General features: G+C 47.4%; 1 protein-coding gene across 3 annotated transcripts in view; it reads right to left on the reverse strand.

The window, feature by feature from the left end:
• The window catches only part of efna4 (ephrin A4), a 31,229-nt gene that overhangs the window by 7,588 nt on the left and 6,201 nt on the right, over nt 1–17,440 (reverse strand). For 2 of the 3 annotated variants that reach the window (XM_084027135.1, XM_084027134.1), the window contains exons 2-3: nt 3,312–3,610; nt 228–296 (exon numbers count right to left, since the gene is read on the reverse strand). In XM_084027135.1, coding sequence (XP_083883261.1) covers nt 228–296; nt 3,312–3,610 — 368 coding nt within the window. Of the gene's footprint in view, nt 1–227; nt 297–3,311; nt 3,611–10,204; nt 10,244–17,440 lie in introns of those variants that run through there. The other variant, XM_084027136.1, reaches the window with a different exon arrangement.

Raw genomic sequence — 17,440 nt, forward strand, 5'->3', positions numbered from 1 at the left:
ATCTTACAAGGTTAACAGATAACACAGGATGGTGAAGGGTGAAGATGAATTTAGCTTCCTGGATAAAAGTGGAGAATTAGAGCATCGCAGTTGTTCGGAGAGACAGTTGGGGGGTGGGGTGGGGATCGTGCCCTGGTAGCAGAGATGAGAGAGGCAGAGAGAGGAGTCTCTTGGTGTACAAAGGGGGGAGCATGAAAGGAGGAAGAGATGAAGAGGAGTGTACTCACTGGGCTCGCAGCACACGGTGACGCGCAGCTTCATACATGGCAGAGGAGGGCCTTCGTCTGCGGGGAGCGCTGGAGAACAACGGGGGACAAAGGACGTAAATACGCTGCTCACCTAATAAACCCCGTTAGTATCCACGAACGCTAACGTGCCAAATAAAGAGAGAGATTCTGGTGATGCAGAGCGACATCTTCTCATCGAGTCGGCTCTCTGAGAGCTCTCTTGGTAATTTGGATGAATTCTCCTGACATGAAGAGCGGCGAGGTGGCGTTCCTGTTTCTACCACGTCAATAAAACACACCATATCGGTGAACAGAACACACTTTACACTCATCTGCACGGCCAAATAAAAACAATAAAATACATGTGCGTGTGAGCATAAAACATCAGCCGCATCAGCTGTCGGTTGAGCCTCGCCTTTACCGAACAAATCTGCGTGGAAACGGCCGTTAAAGGGCTTTATATTTAAATGACTCACAGACAGCTGCTAACTCAACGGGGACCCAACATGCAAGCCGAGTGTGATCGCTGACAGTCTGTCTCACTTTGCTGCTGCGATCTCAACTGATGAGACGCTAGAAACGTCTACGGTGGCTGGGAGGGCCCAACCCAACGGGAGAATGAGGGCAAATGTAGAAATGCTGCAAGTCACATGCAACACAACCGGGGGGAACTTAAAAACCAATGACAATGCCTCGAAAGACTAAATAAATAGCTTTTTCACACAATGTCCGTTCAGAAATCTGTTTTGCGTGTGGTTACTCCACTCAGGTGTTTGAGCTTCTCGGTGTGAATGTGCCGGCCGTCTGCTGAAAGCTTTTTGGGACTGTGGGACATCGCAGCTCGTTTGAATCCAACGTACAACTCTCACAAGCGTGGTGTGGAAACTAGAAACCTTCAGTGCACACACGCTGAGAATGAAGGTCGGAGGCATCTGTGTGGATCTTCAGAGAATCTCGCTCTATATATTATTTTTTATTTACACATGAAAGAAGTAGTAGATGAACGTTATTTGATTACTAGGGCCTTCTTCCGTTTGAAGCGTCCCCTAGAGACGTTGCTCTCCCCTGAGATGACCATCACAGGTTGTCGAGGCGTTCCCTGTTCGTGGGGACCCGATCACGGAGATGCGGTCTCGGAGACGCGGTCACAGAGACCTGTTCCCGGAGACCCGGTCACGGAGACGCGTGTTGTCAGAGTGGTAGTCTGTGGGAGCCGTAGAGAGCAGCTGAGCCCGGCTCAGACTGAGCCAACTAATGCCATTAGTACTAATACTATTGTAGTGTCCTCCCGGGCTAATGCCATTATAGTGTCTCCAGTGCAGCGGGCCCATTCAGCACGCAGACCCCCGAGCCAGACATTTGGACCAACTTTACGCCTTATCTTTGATGTGGACAAAACACACACAATCGCTCAGAGCCCGATGTGGCCCGGCCGGGGGGGAGACACCCATTGTTGCTTTTCTCTGAACTGGCCTGAACAACCACAATAGCCCTGTGTGTGTGTGTGTGTACATATATACATGTGTGTGTGTGGGACTCTCTCATGCCCTCACAATGCTCCATTGTCCTTCGGACCGCAACAGTAATTTATGTAAAGATTCTTTCTCTCTCTTCTCGTCTCATCCATCCCTTTTCTCCGTCGCTTTTGTTGCGCTCTTTTCTTCCTCCAGTGTGGATTCCCTTCATCCGGCCTCTCTCGTCCCCGTCTCCCCCCTCCTCCCCCTCATACTCCCATCCTGTACTGTCAGACTGTGTCCATCTTTTGCTCTTTCTCTCCCTCTGTCACTCCTCCACGCTCCTCTACCTCCGTCTGCTTCTCCTCCTCCTCCTCCCTGTCGTCCCGTATTGATCTCCATCTCTTCCTCCTACACGTTGCGGCCCCCTCCGTCTCTTTGTTGTCACCCTCCCATACATTCACTTGACTCTTTCACTCTCCGCCTTGTTTCATGCCCTCCCCCTCTCGGTTGGACCGATACCAGAAGTTGTAAAAAAAGTATGAGAAAAAACAGTCAACTGATTTTTTTACAGCCACCAAGCAATCATCTGCGTCTCTCCCTCCCCCTTTTCCTCCCTCCATTGGTTGGAGATGAATGAGTGAGGGGAGAGGAGCACCGAAGAAGAAACCAGCACTAAAAGTGTGTAACAGCCTACGAGATTTAGGAAAACATAAAATCAGTGGGAATTTATGAAAAACATTAATGCTATAAGCTGCAGTTCGCCGACACTCGGAGCCTCATCAAATAAATAAATAAATAAATACACGCTCGACCTCTTCGACCCGTAAAAACATGGCGGGCTTCTGGGCCGCCACGCGTCCTCCAACACGGTGTCTACGCACAGTCGACCGAATTGAAGCATCAAATATTAACATCCTTTCTCTTTTTGGCCGTTTTATTTGGCTTCCAGTGTATTTAGCCTGAAGCAAATATTCATCGCCTGGTAGAATAGAAACCTCTCAGAGTGGTAACGCACTTCGCATATTAATAACACACACCTTTTATCCATGTATTGAATCTCCAATTGGGTTTGAGATATGACAGGAAAATAAATATGAATTGATAAATGATTAAGAGATCCTGATGCAGTGAATATCTGAGTTTTTAGGGCTATGTAAGGTCGGGATGGTACATAATAGTAGCTGTTCTCAAAGCTTGAACTTGGTTTTTTGCTTATCGAGTCATGAATATTTGAAGGTCTAGCGTGTAGGATTTGACGACACCTAGGGGTGAGGTTGAAGATTGCAACTAACTGAAACTTCTCCTGTATGCCAAGCATGTAGGAGAACCAAGATGGCCGACGTGAAAAGATCTATCCAGAGCCAGTGTTTGGTTTGTCCGTTCTGTGTTACTATAAAAATACACGAAAGAAAACATACTACTTAATGTTATATTCCAATTCTGCCAATATATTATATATAAGTGCTACACACGGTTCCTTTTTTGTGTAAATCTGAAATATTTCTATTTTATGTTTTCAAGGGCTTGAAGTAATTTTGTCAGCCTTTCAGTTTTAAGGATATGCCATGTTTCTTTGCGTTATGCGATAATAAAATGAAATCCTCCCCCACACACACATCTTACTCACAGCTGTAGTAGTAGTGGTGCCCTGGCAGGAACTCAAACCCCAGTGAGAAGGGGGTGAACCGTTGGATCTTCTCGGAGAAGCGCACCGGTCCAAACGGAGCGTGAGGGGTGTTACACTCCCACCTCTTGATGGCCCCTCTGGTCCCCACGCAGCCCCGGAACGAAGCCTCTCCCACCAGGTAGAGGGCCAGCGTCTCCGGCTGCCCGCTGCCCTGGTTCCCGTGGAGGGGGTAGTGGGGGCAATAAATGTCCAGATAGTCATTCAGACTCACCTGGACGGACAGATCTCCTGCTGTTAACCTGGAAGCAAGAACGACAACGGCATTAATATTTCACCTAGCGATTACAGAGTATGGAGTAATACATGACACACACACACACACACACACACACACACACACACACACACACAGGAGAGAGATGACAGGTATTCCATAATTCCTTTGTGCCCGGAGGAACGTGGATAGTGTCAGCCGATGGATACTTCATCAATATTACACATAACGATAACACGGGGGGATAAAGCCAAAGTTGTGCAGGTCTTAAAAAGAATGTTTTACAATTTGATATATATCACAATGACACGACTGCATTTGGCTTCCAGACCAGCGAAGGGAGCCGTGTGGAGCGGGAGCAACAATTCCTCATATGCTAATGAAGTCCACTGAAGGGAGTTCAGCGGGAAAATAAAGCTCACTCTGCGACCGCGGGGCGCGTGCAAACTTATGCAGACGTGCATGTGCATGCACGACCAGCGTCTTCAGTCAAGGTTGACTGGCTTTAGGCACTACAACAACTCTGGACAAGACAGCATCATTAGAGCTGCATAATGCTGGCTCCTTTAGACTGCGGCTCCTGACTTCCTGTCAACTACAGTATAAAGAGTTCCCCGTGTACAAACTAATACGGGGAAGGAGGTGATGTGAGACAGATTGAGGGAAGTCCATGTAGGACAAAGTTAGAGGGGTGAGTTCAACGGGAGGAATCTGAAGACTGTGTGTGGATCATAACGGCACGAGAGGACAAAACAGGAGACAATAAATGAGCAGGAAAATGTGTGTGAGAAATGAAGAGGAGACATGTGAGCAATGGGAGTGACATGAGACGAGGCCCAGAGGAAGACGGCTGGAGAAAGTGATGACAAGAGAGCTGTTGAGACAGGTTAGAGAGGAGAGAGGGAACACACAGGAAATAAATGAGTAAGAAAGGCAAAATGAGAGCAAAGTTGCATGAACAGGTGAAACAAAAAAAGTGCAGGAAAGAGAAAAGAAAGTAAAGTGTTTTAATTAGCGACCCCGGAGGATGTGAGTGCAGAGACACAGAGGGAAACAACGGAGTGGAAGAACGAGACGAGACGGACTTTAATTGGGCTCCTCTTCGCAGGAGAAATAGAATGAGGGCCAGAATTTGGCTTGGGCAGAAGGTGCAGGTCCATCAGTGGGAGTCTTTATAGAGGGGTGACAGAGCGGAGGAGAGAGGAAAGGAGTGCTGGGAGTCAGCCAAGGGGAACATGGGGAGGGGGGGAATGGGACGGGGAGGGGGGGGATGGCGGTGGACGGCAGAGTAGTCTTAAGTTAAGTAGGCGGACAGGAAAGAGACCAAAAGAATAAATGAGAGGAAGAATGAGAGCAGAGAGGAGGAGGAGGAGGAGGCAGCGCTGATGAAAAACTGAAATGAAACGGATAGACATGACATGAAGCGGGAGGCCGAGATGGAGCAGCAAATCGGCAGAAGCTGTCAAAGACGGATGGAAATGACATGAGCGCGTCTGAGAGAAGGGGGTCATATAGCACGGCAGAAAAACATGTTTTCTGTTGCCTTTGAAGCCATGCTGCATATTTATGTGAGATAATAGAGCAGGAAAGTGTGTGTGTGTGTGTCTGTCTGTGTGTGTGTCTGTGTGTGTCTGTGTGTGTGTCTGTGTGTGTGGGGATGCAGGTGTGACCCGGGAGGCAGGTCCCACTGAAAGCTGCTTCCTGCTCAATAGCTAGCACGCAAAATTGGCGATCTATCAACGTGACAGGACACCATCGATCGGGATCCCTCGCTCAGGACACACACACACACACACACTCTGATCAATATCCCCCCCGTGTGTGAGCGTGTGTGTGAGCGTGTGTGTGTGGCCACGTCCCGATAGCTCTATTACCTGTGTGTGCTAATTACAGCCCAACAAAGGAACTTGATTGTCTGCTTAAGGGAACACAAAAGCACATAAGCCAGTGTGTTAGGGTGCACACACACACACACACACACACACACACACACACAACACACAACACACACACCAGCCCGTTTACTCTTCATACTACCTGTGGTGCTTTCTGAGGCTTCTCCGAGGCGAAGACATGTTTACTTAGGTGCACCAGCTGTGGTTTGTGTGTGTGTGTGTGTGAGACTGAGCGGGCGTATGTGCAGTGTGTATGTAATAATAGATGTGTGCTGTATCAACACGCTGCACCCCCCGCTATACATGTCATTCACCTCAAGCCCCCCCCCCCATCCGCCCATCTGCATTCCTCCTCACCCTCTTCCTCTCCTTCCCTCGTCTTTCCCCACTTTGGATGACAGGCACTCATTCCCCATCTATTGCTTTAGAGGTTGAATCTCACCCTGTCCTCCCTCCTAATCTCCCCCCTCTATCCTACATTACCACACACACACACACACACACACACACACACACACCTCAAACCTTGGCCTGCACCCTACGCACGCCAGCAATTACAGAGACGGTGTGCTCTACTGACGTCAAACTGTCAGTCTTTCTATCCTCTTCCCCTCCTTCCTCCCCGTTCCCTCTCTCTGGCCCTGCTAGGCTTCTTCAGTACGCCATAATTGCACCCAGCATCCTGCCGCCCTGCCAGCCACCATGCAGCCACTGTGACAGTGCAGGGGCATCATGGGAGCACCCAAGGGCCGTGGGTGTAAGTGCTGGAGCAGCCTATCAGCGGGAGAGACTCCTCTGGAAGGAGGAGGAGAGGATGGGTTTGGTCCTGGAGCAGAGGGGAGAGGGCAAAGACACAGAGCAGCACACACACACACACACACACACACACACACACACACACACACACACACACACACACACACACACACACACACACACACACACACACACACACACACACACACACACACACACACACACACACACACACACACACACACATGAAAGTACTTCAGGAGAATAAAACATCCCTCACGCCGGAGGGCGATTGGCGACAGCCTTCTGAGGAATGGTGCAAGCTCTTGGTTGATAAAGAAAAGTCTCACCGAGGAGCCGAATCAAACGCAACACGCTGCGCTCTTCAATGGAGAACTTGAAAAGGAGAGCATTTATCCTTTTTATAATTACAGGAAATCACATTCAAAATTCAAAAATTGAAGATAACTGAGTCCTCCCAGTGTGTCCACGTTAAAACACACTCTCTCTCTCTCACACACACACACGTGTGTGTGTAGGTGAGTGTGTGTGTGCAGCCATAATGAAATGCAGGGGGTTGTCTGTGGCAGAGATCTTTGATCCTTTAATATGAGAGAATAATTAAAGGAGCAACAATCCCACAACACAGCTTCAGGAATACAGAGCAGATCCTCGATCACGCAGAGCAGCTGTGTACTATGCATACTGAAGACACGCAGCACTTAACGCATGTGCCGCACATCAACACAGGCGCTACACATACCCTACAATGAAAAAGCTGATAACATACTCACGCTGTACGTGTAGGTGTCGGACTTCTAATAAACACTTTGACGCCCTGATGGAACAAGTAAAAGTCTGCTGGTGTCTCGGAGTGACGACGGGAGGCCGAAGAGCTCGTGGAGCCTCGGTTCCTCCGTGGTGGATCACAGCGGGGCGATGGCCAACTGTGCTGACTGGGCACAGCACGCTGTGGTCACTAGCATGACGCAGCTGCAGCCTCGACGGCGGGCGCTGGAGCAACATGTCTTTGGTGCAGTCTCGGAGGATGACTTTGTGAAACGGCGTTGTTTTGTTCAGTTCTGAACATGTGATACACAATGTCAATTTGGACACACACCTTGTTCTGGGTGTCACGGTTGTGTTTGGTTAAACCATCACAGTGGACCAGCCACACCAGTGTTTTTGATGTCCGAACATAAGACTGAAATATATTCATGTAAAAGGGATTGCTGCGATTAGTGGCTTTGGTTGCTGAGACAAAGTAAATCTGTGCAGAGCTCTTCTATGGAGTTTAATTCTGGTGAACTTTGACACAAAAGGTCCCGGCTTACCTTTAAGAGGAGGGAGAACCTTTTTCATTTAAAATGATTGTCCGTTAACAACAGAGTTAACTGGTATAGTGGCAAACACGTTACACGACCAGCCATAGCTTAACTAAGGATTTCTACAGAGCCACCTTTTGGTAACAACAGGTAACTTATTGAGGTAACATTTCTCCACACAGGTCTGACTAGAGAGGAACAGGAGAAATACTAACACACCTAAACATGTCCATGCTGGGCAGGTGAATAAAACCAGACTAAGTCTTTCATGGTGGAAAAACAAAACAGCGTTGTAATGTGGGGGAATAATTGATGGGAAGTATGAGAGAAGTTTATGACAAAAAGAGCCCAAAGACAGAAGAGAAGGAAAGAGGTAACAAGGCAAGACCAAAGAGAGAATTCTCTCTTGAAGTCTCCGAGGCCTGGGTGACCTCCGGCTCCGCGGGCCAGCCCATCATCAGGAGAAGAAAGAGAAGGAGTCGTTACACCTGTAGTGCTTCATCTACTCAAACGTTTTTCTCCTCTGCTGCTTTTCTCCGTGTGGATGAAAGCCGAGCAGAATCAGGACAATCCTCCCCCTCTATGAGCCGCCCCCCCTCTACTCCCCCACACAAAGCCACGCTGTGTCCAAAGCCTAAACACCAATGTTGTGTCTAACCTGGTGCTTACTCCCCTCAACGCGCACAAACAAGGACTTCACCCCCCATCTCTGACCATCTGCCCCCCCCCCCCCCCCCATCCTGCCTGCCCAGCTGGCAGGAAAATCTCCCCCCTCCAACCTTGCACCCACAACGCTCTGAAGACACCGCCTCTTCGGATTGTTTGCGTCATCAAACTGGGGCCGAGAGGAAAGAGGGACTTAAGGGGAGCAAGCTATTGCTCTTGTCTACTCCTTCCTGTTTGGTACGCCTACATGAGCATGTGTGTGTGTGTGTGTGTGTGTGTGTGTGTGTGTGTGAGAGAGAGTGTTTTTGTGTGTGTGTTTCCTCCAAGGTCAACAGGAAGTGTTCCTCCCCGCTATGCCAGACCTTTTGCTTTCCAGCACACACACACACACACACACACACACACACACACACACACACACACACACACACACACACACACACACACACACACACACACATTATATTGACATGCATTAAGATCTGGGTGGCTTAGGGGAAGCGCTTCCTCTAGGACAAGCTCACAAATGCACAGATGCATTGCACAGTATTTTACATCAATATGAATTTGGTGCATAGGCATTGGCGACTGTGGGTGTATACAATAGCCTAGATGAAGTGATTGGTTGCACTTTTTTTACCCTGCAGGCCCCATTAAATGACCACGAGGCACCAGGCGTTCAAACTGTGTGGATCAGCAGGCCGCCTCATGGACCCTCAAACACGCACACCTGCTGCTTCAGGCCCTGAGGGGTTTTCAGCCTCAGGTAAAGACAGACCCTATTTTCTGCCTGTTACGGCACCGGCCCTCCGCTGTGTCTGTGTGTGTGTGTCCTTTCTGTGGGACTCAGCACCAAAACAGGATGTTTGGCTCACGGCCAGTCAGAGCTGAGGAAAATCGCATGATTCAGGACCCATCAGTATGGAAACCAATCCATCGGAACCGCTTTGATACGGCTGCAGGTCTGCAGAAGCCGTCGCCCCCCTTCGTGACGGAGGAGCGCTGTCATGCATAGGCAGTGCTCTCCATGTGTGGTCTAGTCTGATCCTAAAAATAAGCTTTCCAGCGACTTTTCTGGCGAGGTATGAAATTACCGTCCACAATATAAATGGACAAGAGTGCAGTCTCGCAGTCTACGGCTCCTTTTTTTCCCCTTTCCCTTATTCGCCGTTTGACCAAAAACACTGGAAAATGTTGCCTCACCATGGCTACTAGCACGGCAGCAGCTATAAGTGTTCGGACCCGACTCTCTCTCACCTGCTCCGCCTGGAGGTAGCCACTCTCCTAAGTGGAGCGGGAGGGGAAGAAAAGGGCACGAGAAGAAGAGTTTCGGCTTCACACGGAGGAGAGTGACGGGGAATGTGCACAGCAAAAGAATTGAGCACGGGCGAGTGGAGCGCACGTACGGCGAGGGGTGTGCGAAGGGGGTAAATAAGGTCAGTCGTGCCGTTGCCGGGACAACAACCAATCCGGAGCTGGGATTGATGCCAAACCAATGGCCCCACCCATCCATCCTTCGCTCCATGCGTCTTTTTTTCCCCCTGCATCCCTCGTCGGACAGTCTAAACCTCAGAGTAATGAGTGCTCTCCATGTTTCTGCAGTCTAAATGGAGCTGCAGAGTAAATACAGGGCTGATCTGTACAGGTGCCAGGCTGGGATACATAAACCTGAATATAGCCACAGTACCTCAGCGCTCAGACACTGACAGGACAGACGGAGGAGGGGGGGGGGGGGGGGGGGACAGCGGTGATGGGTGGACACAAAAAGCCATGATTCAAACTATTTATGAAATCTATCAAAGCGTGTTGCTACCAAGTGGCAGCTGGGCTGATCCACTGTGTCAACATCATTTATCTCCTGTTTATGTGCCAACTCTGCTGTTTGGGCCCTTCAGCTTTGCACAGTGTCGGAGCAGATAAGTCTGGCTAAATAAAGGGTGTTGTCAAATTAATGGTAACTTTGTCAATAACACTTACATGAAGGTTGCTCATACTGGGTTTATGCCAATGGTCCAGGTGATGTACGGCCGAAGGGGTACTGGGAAAAAAATATAATATTACAAAATATAAAAAACTGAGACAGGAGTATTAGACTATTGGTTTTTAGACCGTAGAATCATTTACTGTATCTGTACGTTTAACACTGAATCTGTTGTTTTTGCTCAATGGAAAAAATATATAATAAAAAAATATTTTAGTTACAGTTTTTTTCTGTTTCATATCCGTTGCGATTGAATATTTTTGGGATGTACACTAATGACAATATAAAAAGTTCACAAAGATGTCACCTTGGGTTCTGGGTCATTTCATACACACGGGAAGCTAATTTAGAGTTACGTTAGCAGCCGTTACGTTAGCAGCCGTTACGTTAGCAGCATTGTTGCATGCGTTGTCATGGACACATGTAGCCGCTTTCCCTGTACGTCTCCACCGCATCAATTAATTTAGCTGCAAGGTTGACAGCTGTGTGTCTGCCTGGTACAACATTACAGTCAGGGTTTAAGACCGTGTACTGCAAGTCCGGAGTAACGTTAGTAAGTGAAGGTACAGTACAGTTTATTTGTTGGTGAATTAATGCTACAACTCCCTGCCAACTTCCTGTGTGTTGCTCAATATAATACATACCTGCAAACTCATGAGGGCTGAAATAGGTGACAAACTAAACCGTTGTAGGGGGTCTGGAGCATCTCCCCACCCCAAGCCAAATTTTGTGATTTTAACATGTAAATTAAACATTCTGGTGAACTCCAAGAAAAAAATGAAGGGAAAAGACAAAATTTTCTTCAGGTGGAAAAGGACACATTTTTTAACACTAGTTTTGAAATGGTTTAAGTGTGCCTGGAGTGTATGAAACTTAAAATTAACTTCAAACTGGTCTAGTGGGGAGCTGTGGCTGGCTTTTTTCAACCTTTTGGCCTGGACAAGTCAAAAGGTTTAACGTTACCTCCGTCTCCTCGTACTTTGTAAATGCTCCGAACCGCCGAGGATTTCCGACGCACATTGATTATGTCACATGGCAAGGGACGTCTCACTCCTTTCACAAAGCCGAGGTGCTATCTAAACGCAGACACTGTTGGGCAAACAAAGTTCTACATAAACGATCCGGTTCACGGCATATTTTGACTCGACTGGCCGCCATTTTCTGTGCAAAAAAACCCTCTTCGGATCTACACGATTCACATAGATGACCTACTTTTGGTTAAAAATGGCAAATTTCGCCGAAAGGTGACTAGTTTCCAGGTATGATCATGCTATCCGTCTTGCTTGCTGCCTGCTGATTAAAGTGAAGGGGGTTAGCCCCGAAGCTAGCAGCACAACAGGCCCAGGCCCATTCAAGGTGGGCTCAACTTTCAGGTGGACTGGCTATCATTTAAAAAAAATATATATTTTTAATTTAATTAATTTAATATGAATTAAATACATATTGTCTGCTAACGGTTAATTAAAAGCATCCCTATCATATGCCAAACAATCAGATTAATCAAAAATAAAAATAATTATAAATTGCCAACCTGCGTTGGTTTATTTTGGCTCGTCATCTCTGGTCTTTTTGGTACAGCTCATGTGTTTATGTCTGCGTCTGCATGTTGTTGTGGATTTCCAGTTTTATTTTCCCGTCAAATCACGCATAGTTTTCTTTTTTTTACAATGTTGTGCAAAGACGAATCCGGCACTTTCCATTACAAAGCTTAACAAACCCAAATTAAAGTGCGGCTCGCCAGACTTCTTTGATACACAACAAACGCTGCTAATTGGCATCCAAAGAGGAGCCGTCTTTTTAGCAGCGCTTGTAATTATGATGTGAAGTTCTGTTTCCGCGAGACACATAATAAAAACTCTTAAACATAGCACAATGTAGTTTTGTCTTGATTTCTTTTAAAAATATATATTGTATGTTCTCATTCCTTATTTTACAGAGGCCCCTCATCCATTATATTAACTATACTTAACACTTATGTCTAAAGGCCCACCTGTGTAAGTGGGTTAAAGAGCCCTTGGCTGTAGTGAAAAGGGTGCTCACAAGGCAAACACGCTCGGCCAATAAATCAGACTTGGCTTTGAGAATCCATCATTTACTAAGTGGGTCACACTTCTGATGCCGTAGACACTCTCTTTCCCACATTCTGCACTTGGTTTTCTTGTCTCCCTCCACGTTGTGAAGGTCGATGCTGGATAGGCAACATACGGGATTCATCCCAGGTGTGCTTTTCCTAAAGTTTTCCCTCTGCGTCTGATTATTTGCCGGGTTGTTAGTGGAGAGGTGGCCAGTTGGAGGCTGGAGCTGTCCTTAGGTGAGTCTCACACACACACACACACACACACACACACACACACACACACACACACACACACACACACACACACACACACACACACACACACACACACACACACACACACACACACACGTGTCAAGGAAACCTACTCCAATACAGCCAACAGACCTGAATTATTTAAACAGAGGGAAGGAGAGGAAAGGAGAAGATGGAGAGAGATGGGAGAAGCACACGAGTTAAGGAGTAAATAGAGTCAGCTGACTGCTCTCCGTCCCTCCGACTCCCAGTGAAGTTATTTAAAAAAACTTCCAGACTTGGTTTCACTCCCATCTGCTTTCTTTCACCCATCTCCAGCATGTCTCACCCCCTCCCCCTCCCCCATCAGCATGCCGACACCTTCTCGTCCTCTCTTTCCTCCGTTGCTTCTTCCTCCACCGTTTCACCCACTTCGCTCACCCTCCCTCCCCCGTCTCCGTCTTTTTCTCTGTTTATCCAAGCACTTTCACGGTCACTGCTTTGGAATCCCAGGAGCCTGAACTGGCCCCCGCTCCCTCCCTCGCAGCCCGATCCATGCTTCTCTCTCCCTCTCCATCTTTCTCCGTCACAACGGTTCAGATTCATATCGCTGGGTGCATCGGGGGCTATGGAAGGTCCCCCTTATTCCCCCTCTGGGCAGCCAGCTTTGTCCTGTTCTAGTCACGCACAGGCGCCTGCCCGCCTCCAACCCCGAGGTGGGACACTTACACTAACGCCTAATAACTAACAGTTAAAAAGAGACTAGAGAGGACATTATCGAGACATTTGAACAAAAATCTATCCATTTGGCTCTGAGGCTACCAGAAGTGTATTATTTATAAACTCAATACAGCATATTCAGCTCCAGTACATTCGTTTATCCATTGCTTTACAGTGTGTGAAATTAAATTCATGTTTTTAACATTTGGGCTGATGTGACTGGATGCCAGTCTCTGCCTCAAGGCCGGATGCCACTGGATTTCATAGAAAGAGCGTTTGAGTTCCACAACACCGATGAAGGGTTTAGACCCGATAAGAGGGAAGTGGGGGGGTTAAGAGCAGAGGTGAAGGAAGTGGTGAGGGTCAAGAGGAGAGGTGCAGACGGCAGCCTGACGCTGGACCGGGATTAACTGATTAATTTGGGATTAGAAATGACTGGTCGCGACTTTAAGTAGTGAACCACAATGACCCGAAACCACAAGGGTGACACACAGACGGTGCAGGCAGGAGGGCGTGGGCGGGCCGTTTCTTTTCTCTTCATAGTAACACAAAGTCACAGTAAAGTGAGCAGATACCACAAAAGAAACACTGGTTTACGTATTCAGTATCTCGCTCTGATGAGGAACAACACCGCTCTGAACAATATTCCTTTTCTCAAAGAAAATCCATCAGGGAACCTCCTCAAAGGAAAAAAGAGAAAAGAAAATGTAGCGAGTAAGGTATTCTCTGACTTTCATGACTGGGTGTTTGTCACCGGACGGCGTTTTGGGAGAAGGCGCAGATTAATTCCACAATCATAAACACGCAGTTTTCTGCTCCAGTGTTTTTGAGAAGCGCGCCGCGTACGAGAACTCTATTTGGAGCTGAATGGGAGAGCAATGAGATTCATGAGTTCCCCCGCTACAAGGCCACAGCTATGGAGATTTGGGACGAGGCTATTTCCCCTCTTCCATTCAGCCAAACAGAACTCGCACCGCTACGGATGCTCTCAGACTGCGAATTACAGCCATCTGATCATTTATGATGAATGTAACAAAACACACAGTGACAGGGAGCAATTCATCAAAAACTGACAGCTTGCATTAAAAAGAATTTGTAAAAAATGAACTTAAAACACAATTTAATCAAGTTAGCCCCAAATAAAAGGTAGGTTTTTGTAGTTCTTCTCTGCATACTAGCATGTCAGCACATTGTCAGTAGATGGTACTCGGCCAATCTGAGCATCCCACAAAGCAATACCACATGCAATCAACCCGCTGCCCGGTTGATCAAAGAACTATACTTCTGAACAACAAAAACTACACATTCCTTGAACTCATAAATAAAAGATTTGATTGAAACAAAATGTTGAGGGAAAAAAAAGAAAAGAGGAGGAAGGGCAAAAAAAAAAAAGAACAAGGAAGCAGAAAGAAAAAAATAGCATGAGATTACCAGGAGACAGGGATCACGCTGCGCATTACTGCACATCATGTGGTACTGGTTATTGCTACTAAAATAACACATCCAACTACGCTAGCACGCACACCCACACACACACCTCACCGTCTTACTGTAAGCCTCTGAAAAATCTGAGCTCAGGCATGTTTGAATAAGATACCACATTCCATTCATAATTTGTTCTTCTTACATTCAGGTAAAGAGACTCTTCTGTTATTATACAACATGCATACCACACACAATATGCTCAGTCCACACACACACACACACACACACACACACACACACACACACACACACACACACACACACACACACACACACACACACACACACACACACACACACACACACACACACACACACACACACACACACACAGCAGAAAGCAGTGTCAGGTCTAAATGGGGTGTGATTCCTACTCTGACTCTCCCCAGAGTCCGAGCAGCCGCGTGCGATGCTACTATTGGTAGAGAGTGTGTGTCTCTGTACCACACCTGTATACAAGCTTGCGTCACAGAGTGTGTGTGTTGCTACAGCGGGAGGGGAGGAGGGGGAGGCTTGCTCCTCACGCCTGCTTGTGACAGTGATAGTAATTCCTGCTGACATCCTTTCTTCCCTCTCTCCCTCTCACCTCATCCCTCCATCCCTGGGGGCCTTCCTGAGCTGTTTTGGGAGTTGAAATCTGTTGACTCTTTCCCTACCATCCTCTCCTTAACGTATTCTCCATCCCCGGCTCCCTCCACTGCAGGCCTAATGTTTTTACAATCTCTGGGGGCCGACGAGAAAAAGGAAGCACGGAGTGTGTGCATTCACATGTGGTGTGTGTGGAACGTGTATGCCAGCCCAAAAAGAAACACAGAGGAATGTGCGTGTGTGTGTTTCACATCACTGGGGGGCTGGGAAGTAGGCCTTGCCGCCATACTTCTGGGAGGCAATGGCAAAATAATATTAGTTTTCGTTCCACAGTGGAAAAGTCTCCGCAAAATCGTACGGTAGTTTCAATACCTCCACATATGTCATGTGATCCACCTCCTCTGGAATCACAAAAGCATCAGATGAAAGGTGTTTTTTTGTTGTTTTTTAAGGAACTGGGAATATAGCTGACAGAAAATGTTACTTGAAGCTCTTTTTATGAGAAGGCAATTCTGATCAGCAGGATCATTTCTAAAAAAGGTGCCGTACGCAAACGTTATACAACCCCTAACACACACACACACACACACACACACACACACACACACACACACACACACACACACACACACACACACACGTATTTTTATCTAACCCTTTGTTATGTCTAGATAAAGTGTAGTGGAGCTGTGCTTTGAGCAGGTTTATTAGTCCATAAAGTTTGTCCTGGTGTAAAGACGGCCTCCCCCATCTGTCCTCTACGCCTTGAACACCACCTCGGTCCAGATACGCTGTACTGCAACGAGCACATGGCGGGGCAACATATGTGCTAGCATGACGCCGGGGCAATAATCAATGAAGATGGATGTTTCCTTTTCCTCCTCTGAGTGATTTTAAAAGCAAAATACTTTCTCCTTCAATACGATTCTCCATGGCAGAATGCCAAATCTTTAAAAAAAAATCATCCAACTAATTCTCTACAGTTTTAGATATTAATGACACTATTTGGAATAAAGAACGGTTAAAACTGCAATCAGACGTCCTGGTGAGCTGCATCATTTAAAGACTTCCAGATACGGATATAAAACACCATCTGAAATTATGTCTCTCACATGGACACCTCAGCACTGCGTCTCCAAATCCGAGGCTCGTGGATGGAAATCAGATTTTTAAAGATTCATGACCAGCTCCTTGAGGGTTTTGCTTTAAAAAAAAGAAAATGTAGAAGACTGCTGTCCTTCCTGACTGCCAACGACGGGACTCGCGTCGTGACCAAAACTTGAGTGAATTATTGCACGTAGGCAGACCTTCATGCATCGTGTCGCTACACAGGTCTCCTCGAGTCCTTCACATCCAGACACATGGAATCAGTACAAGTTCTCTGAGATGAAACTATTGTGCAGGTGAACATTATCTTTGGACAACAACAGTGAAAAGAGCTTTCAGAGCGACTGCAGCACCCCTGAACATTGTGTGGTATGATGGCAAAGCGGTCTCATGTCCTCCTGGCAGGGAGGAACATGTATGGCACAATAATCCACGTTGCTGCTGCAGCCTTTCGCTCCGCCTGGGTCAATACTAATTCAATTTCTGTCTCAGGGAATTCCCAGGTTGCCTCTTGGCAGGATTTCTGAGCCGAGTGGAGGAGCATTGTGTGAGGTTCTATGTACTCTTGTGTGTGTGTGCGTGTGTGTGTGTGTGTGTGTGTCTGCCTGCCTGCCTGTGCGTGAGAGTGAACTACTTAAACGCACGGATTGGCTAAACAACCAGCAGATTGTGTTGTTTTGGTCAAGGTTATGTCGGCAGTATTTCCCACATTTTGAGTGAACATATTCTCACGCCACAAATTTAATTGCCGTTTTGTGCATCGAAGAGAAATACCCGGTTGGCCCGACACCTACAACAATGCCAGCTCTTTGTGTGCCACGGATGGATGAATGAATGCACCCCCACACCCCCACCCCCAAACCACCAAACCGCCCTCTTCACACACACGGCACACAGCAGCCATTTTGTGCCAAGGCCAGGCTGCGCCGTGCCAACCTGAACGGCAGGCAAACGCCGAAACTCATTTCATGCCGCAGCTGTTCGTGCCACTTGGAAACATTTCGTACGATGCAACTTATTA

Source organism: Eutrigla gurnardus (assembly GCF_963514095.1).
Source record: "Eutrigla gurnardus genome assembly, chromosome: 14".
Taxonomy (NCBI): Eukaryota; Metazoa; Chordata; class Actinopteri; order Perciformes; family Triglidae; genus Eutrigla; species Eutrigla gurnardus.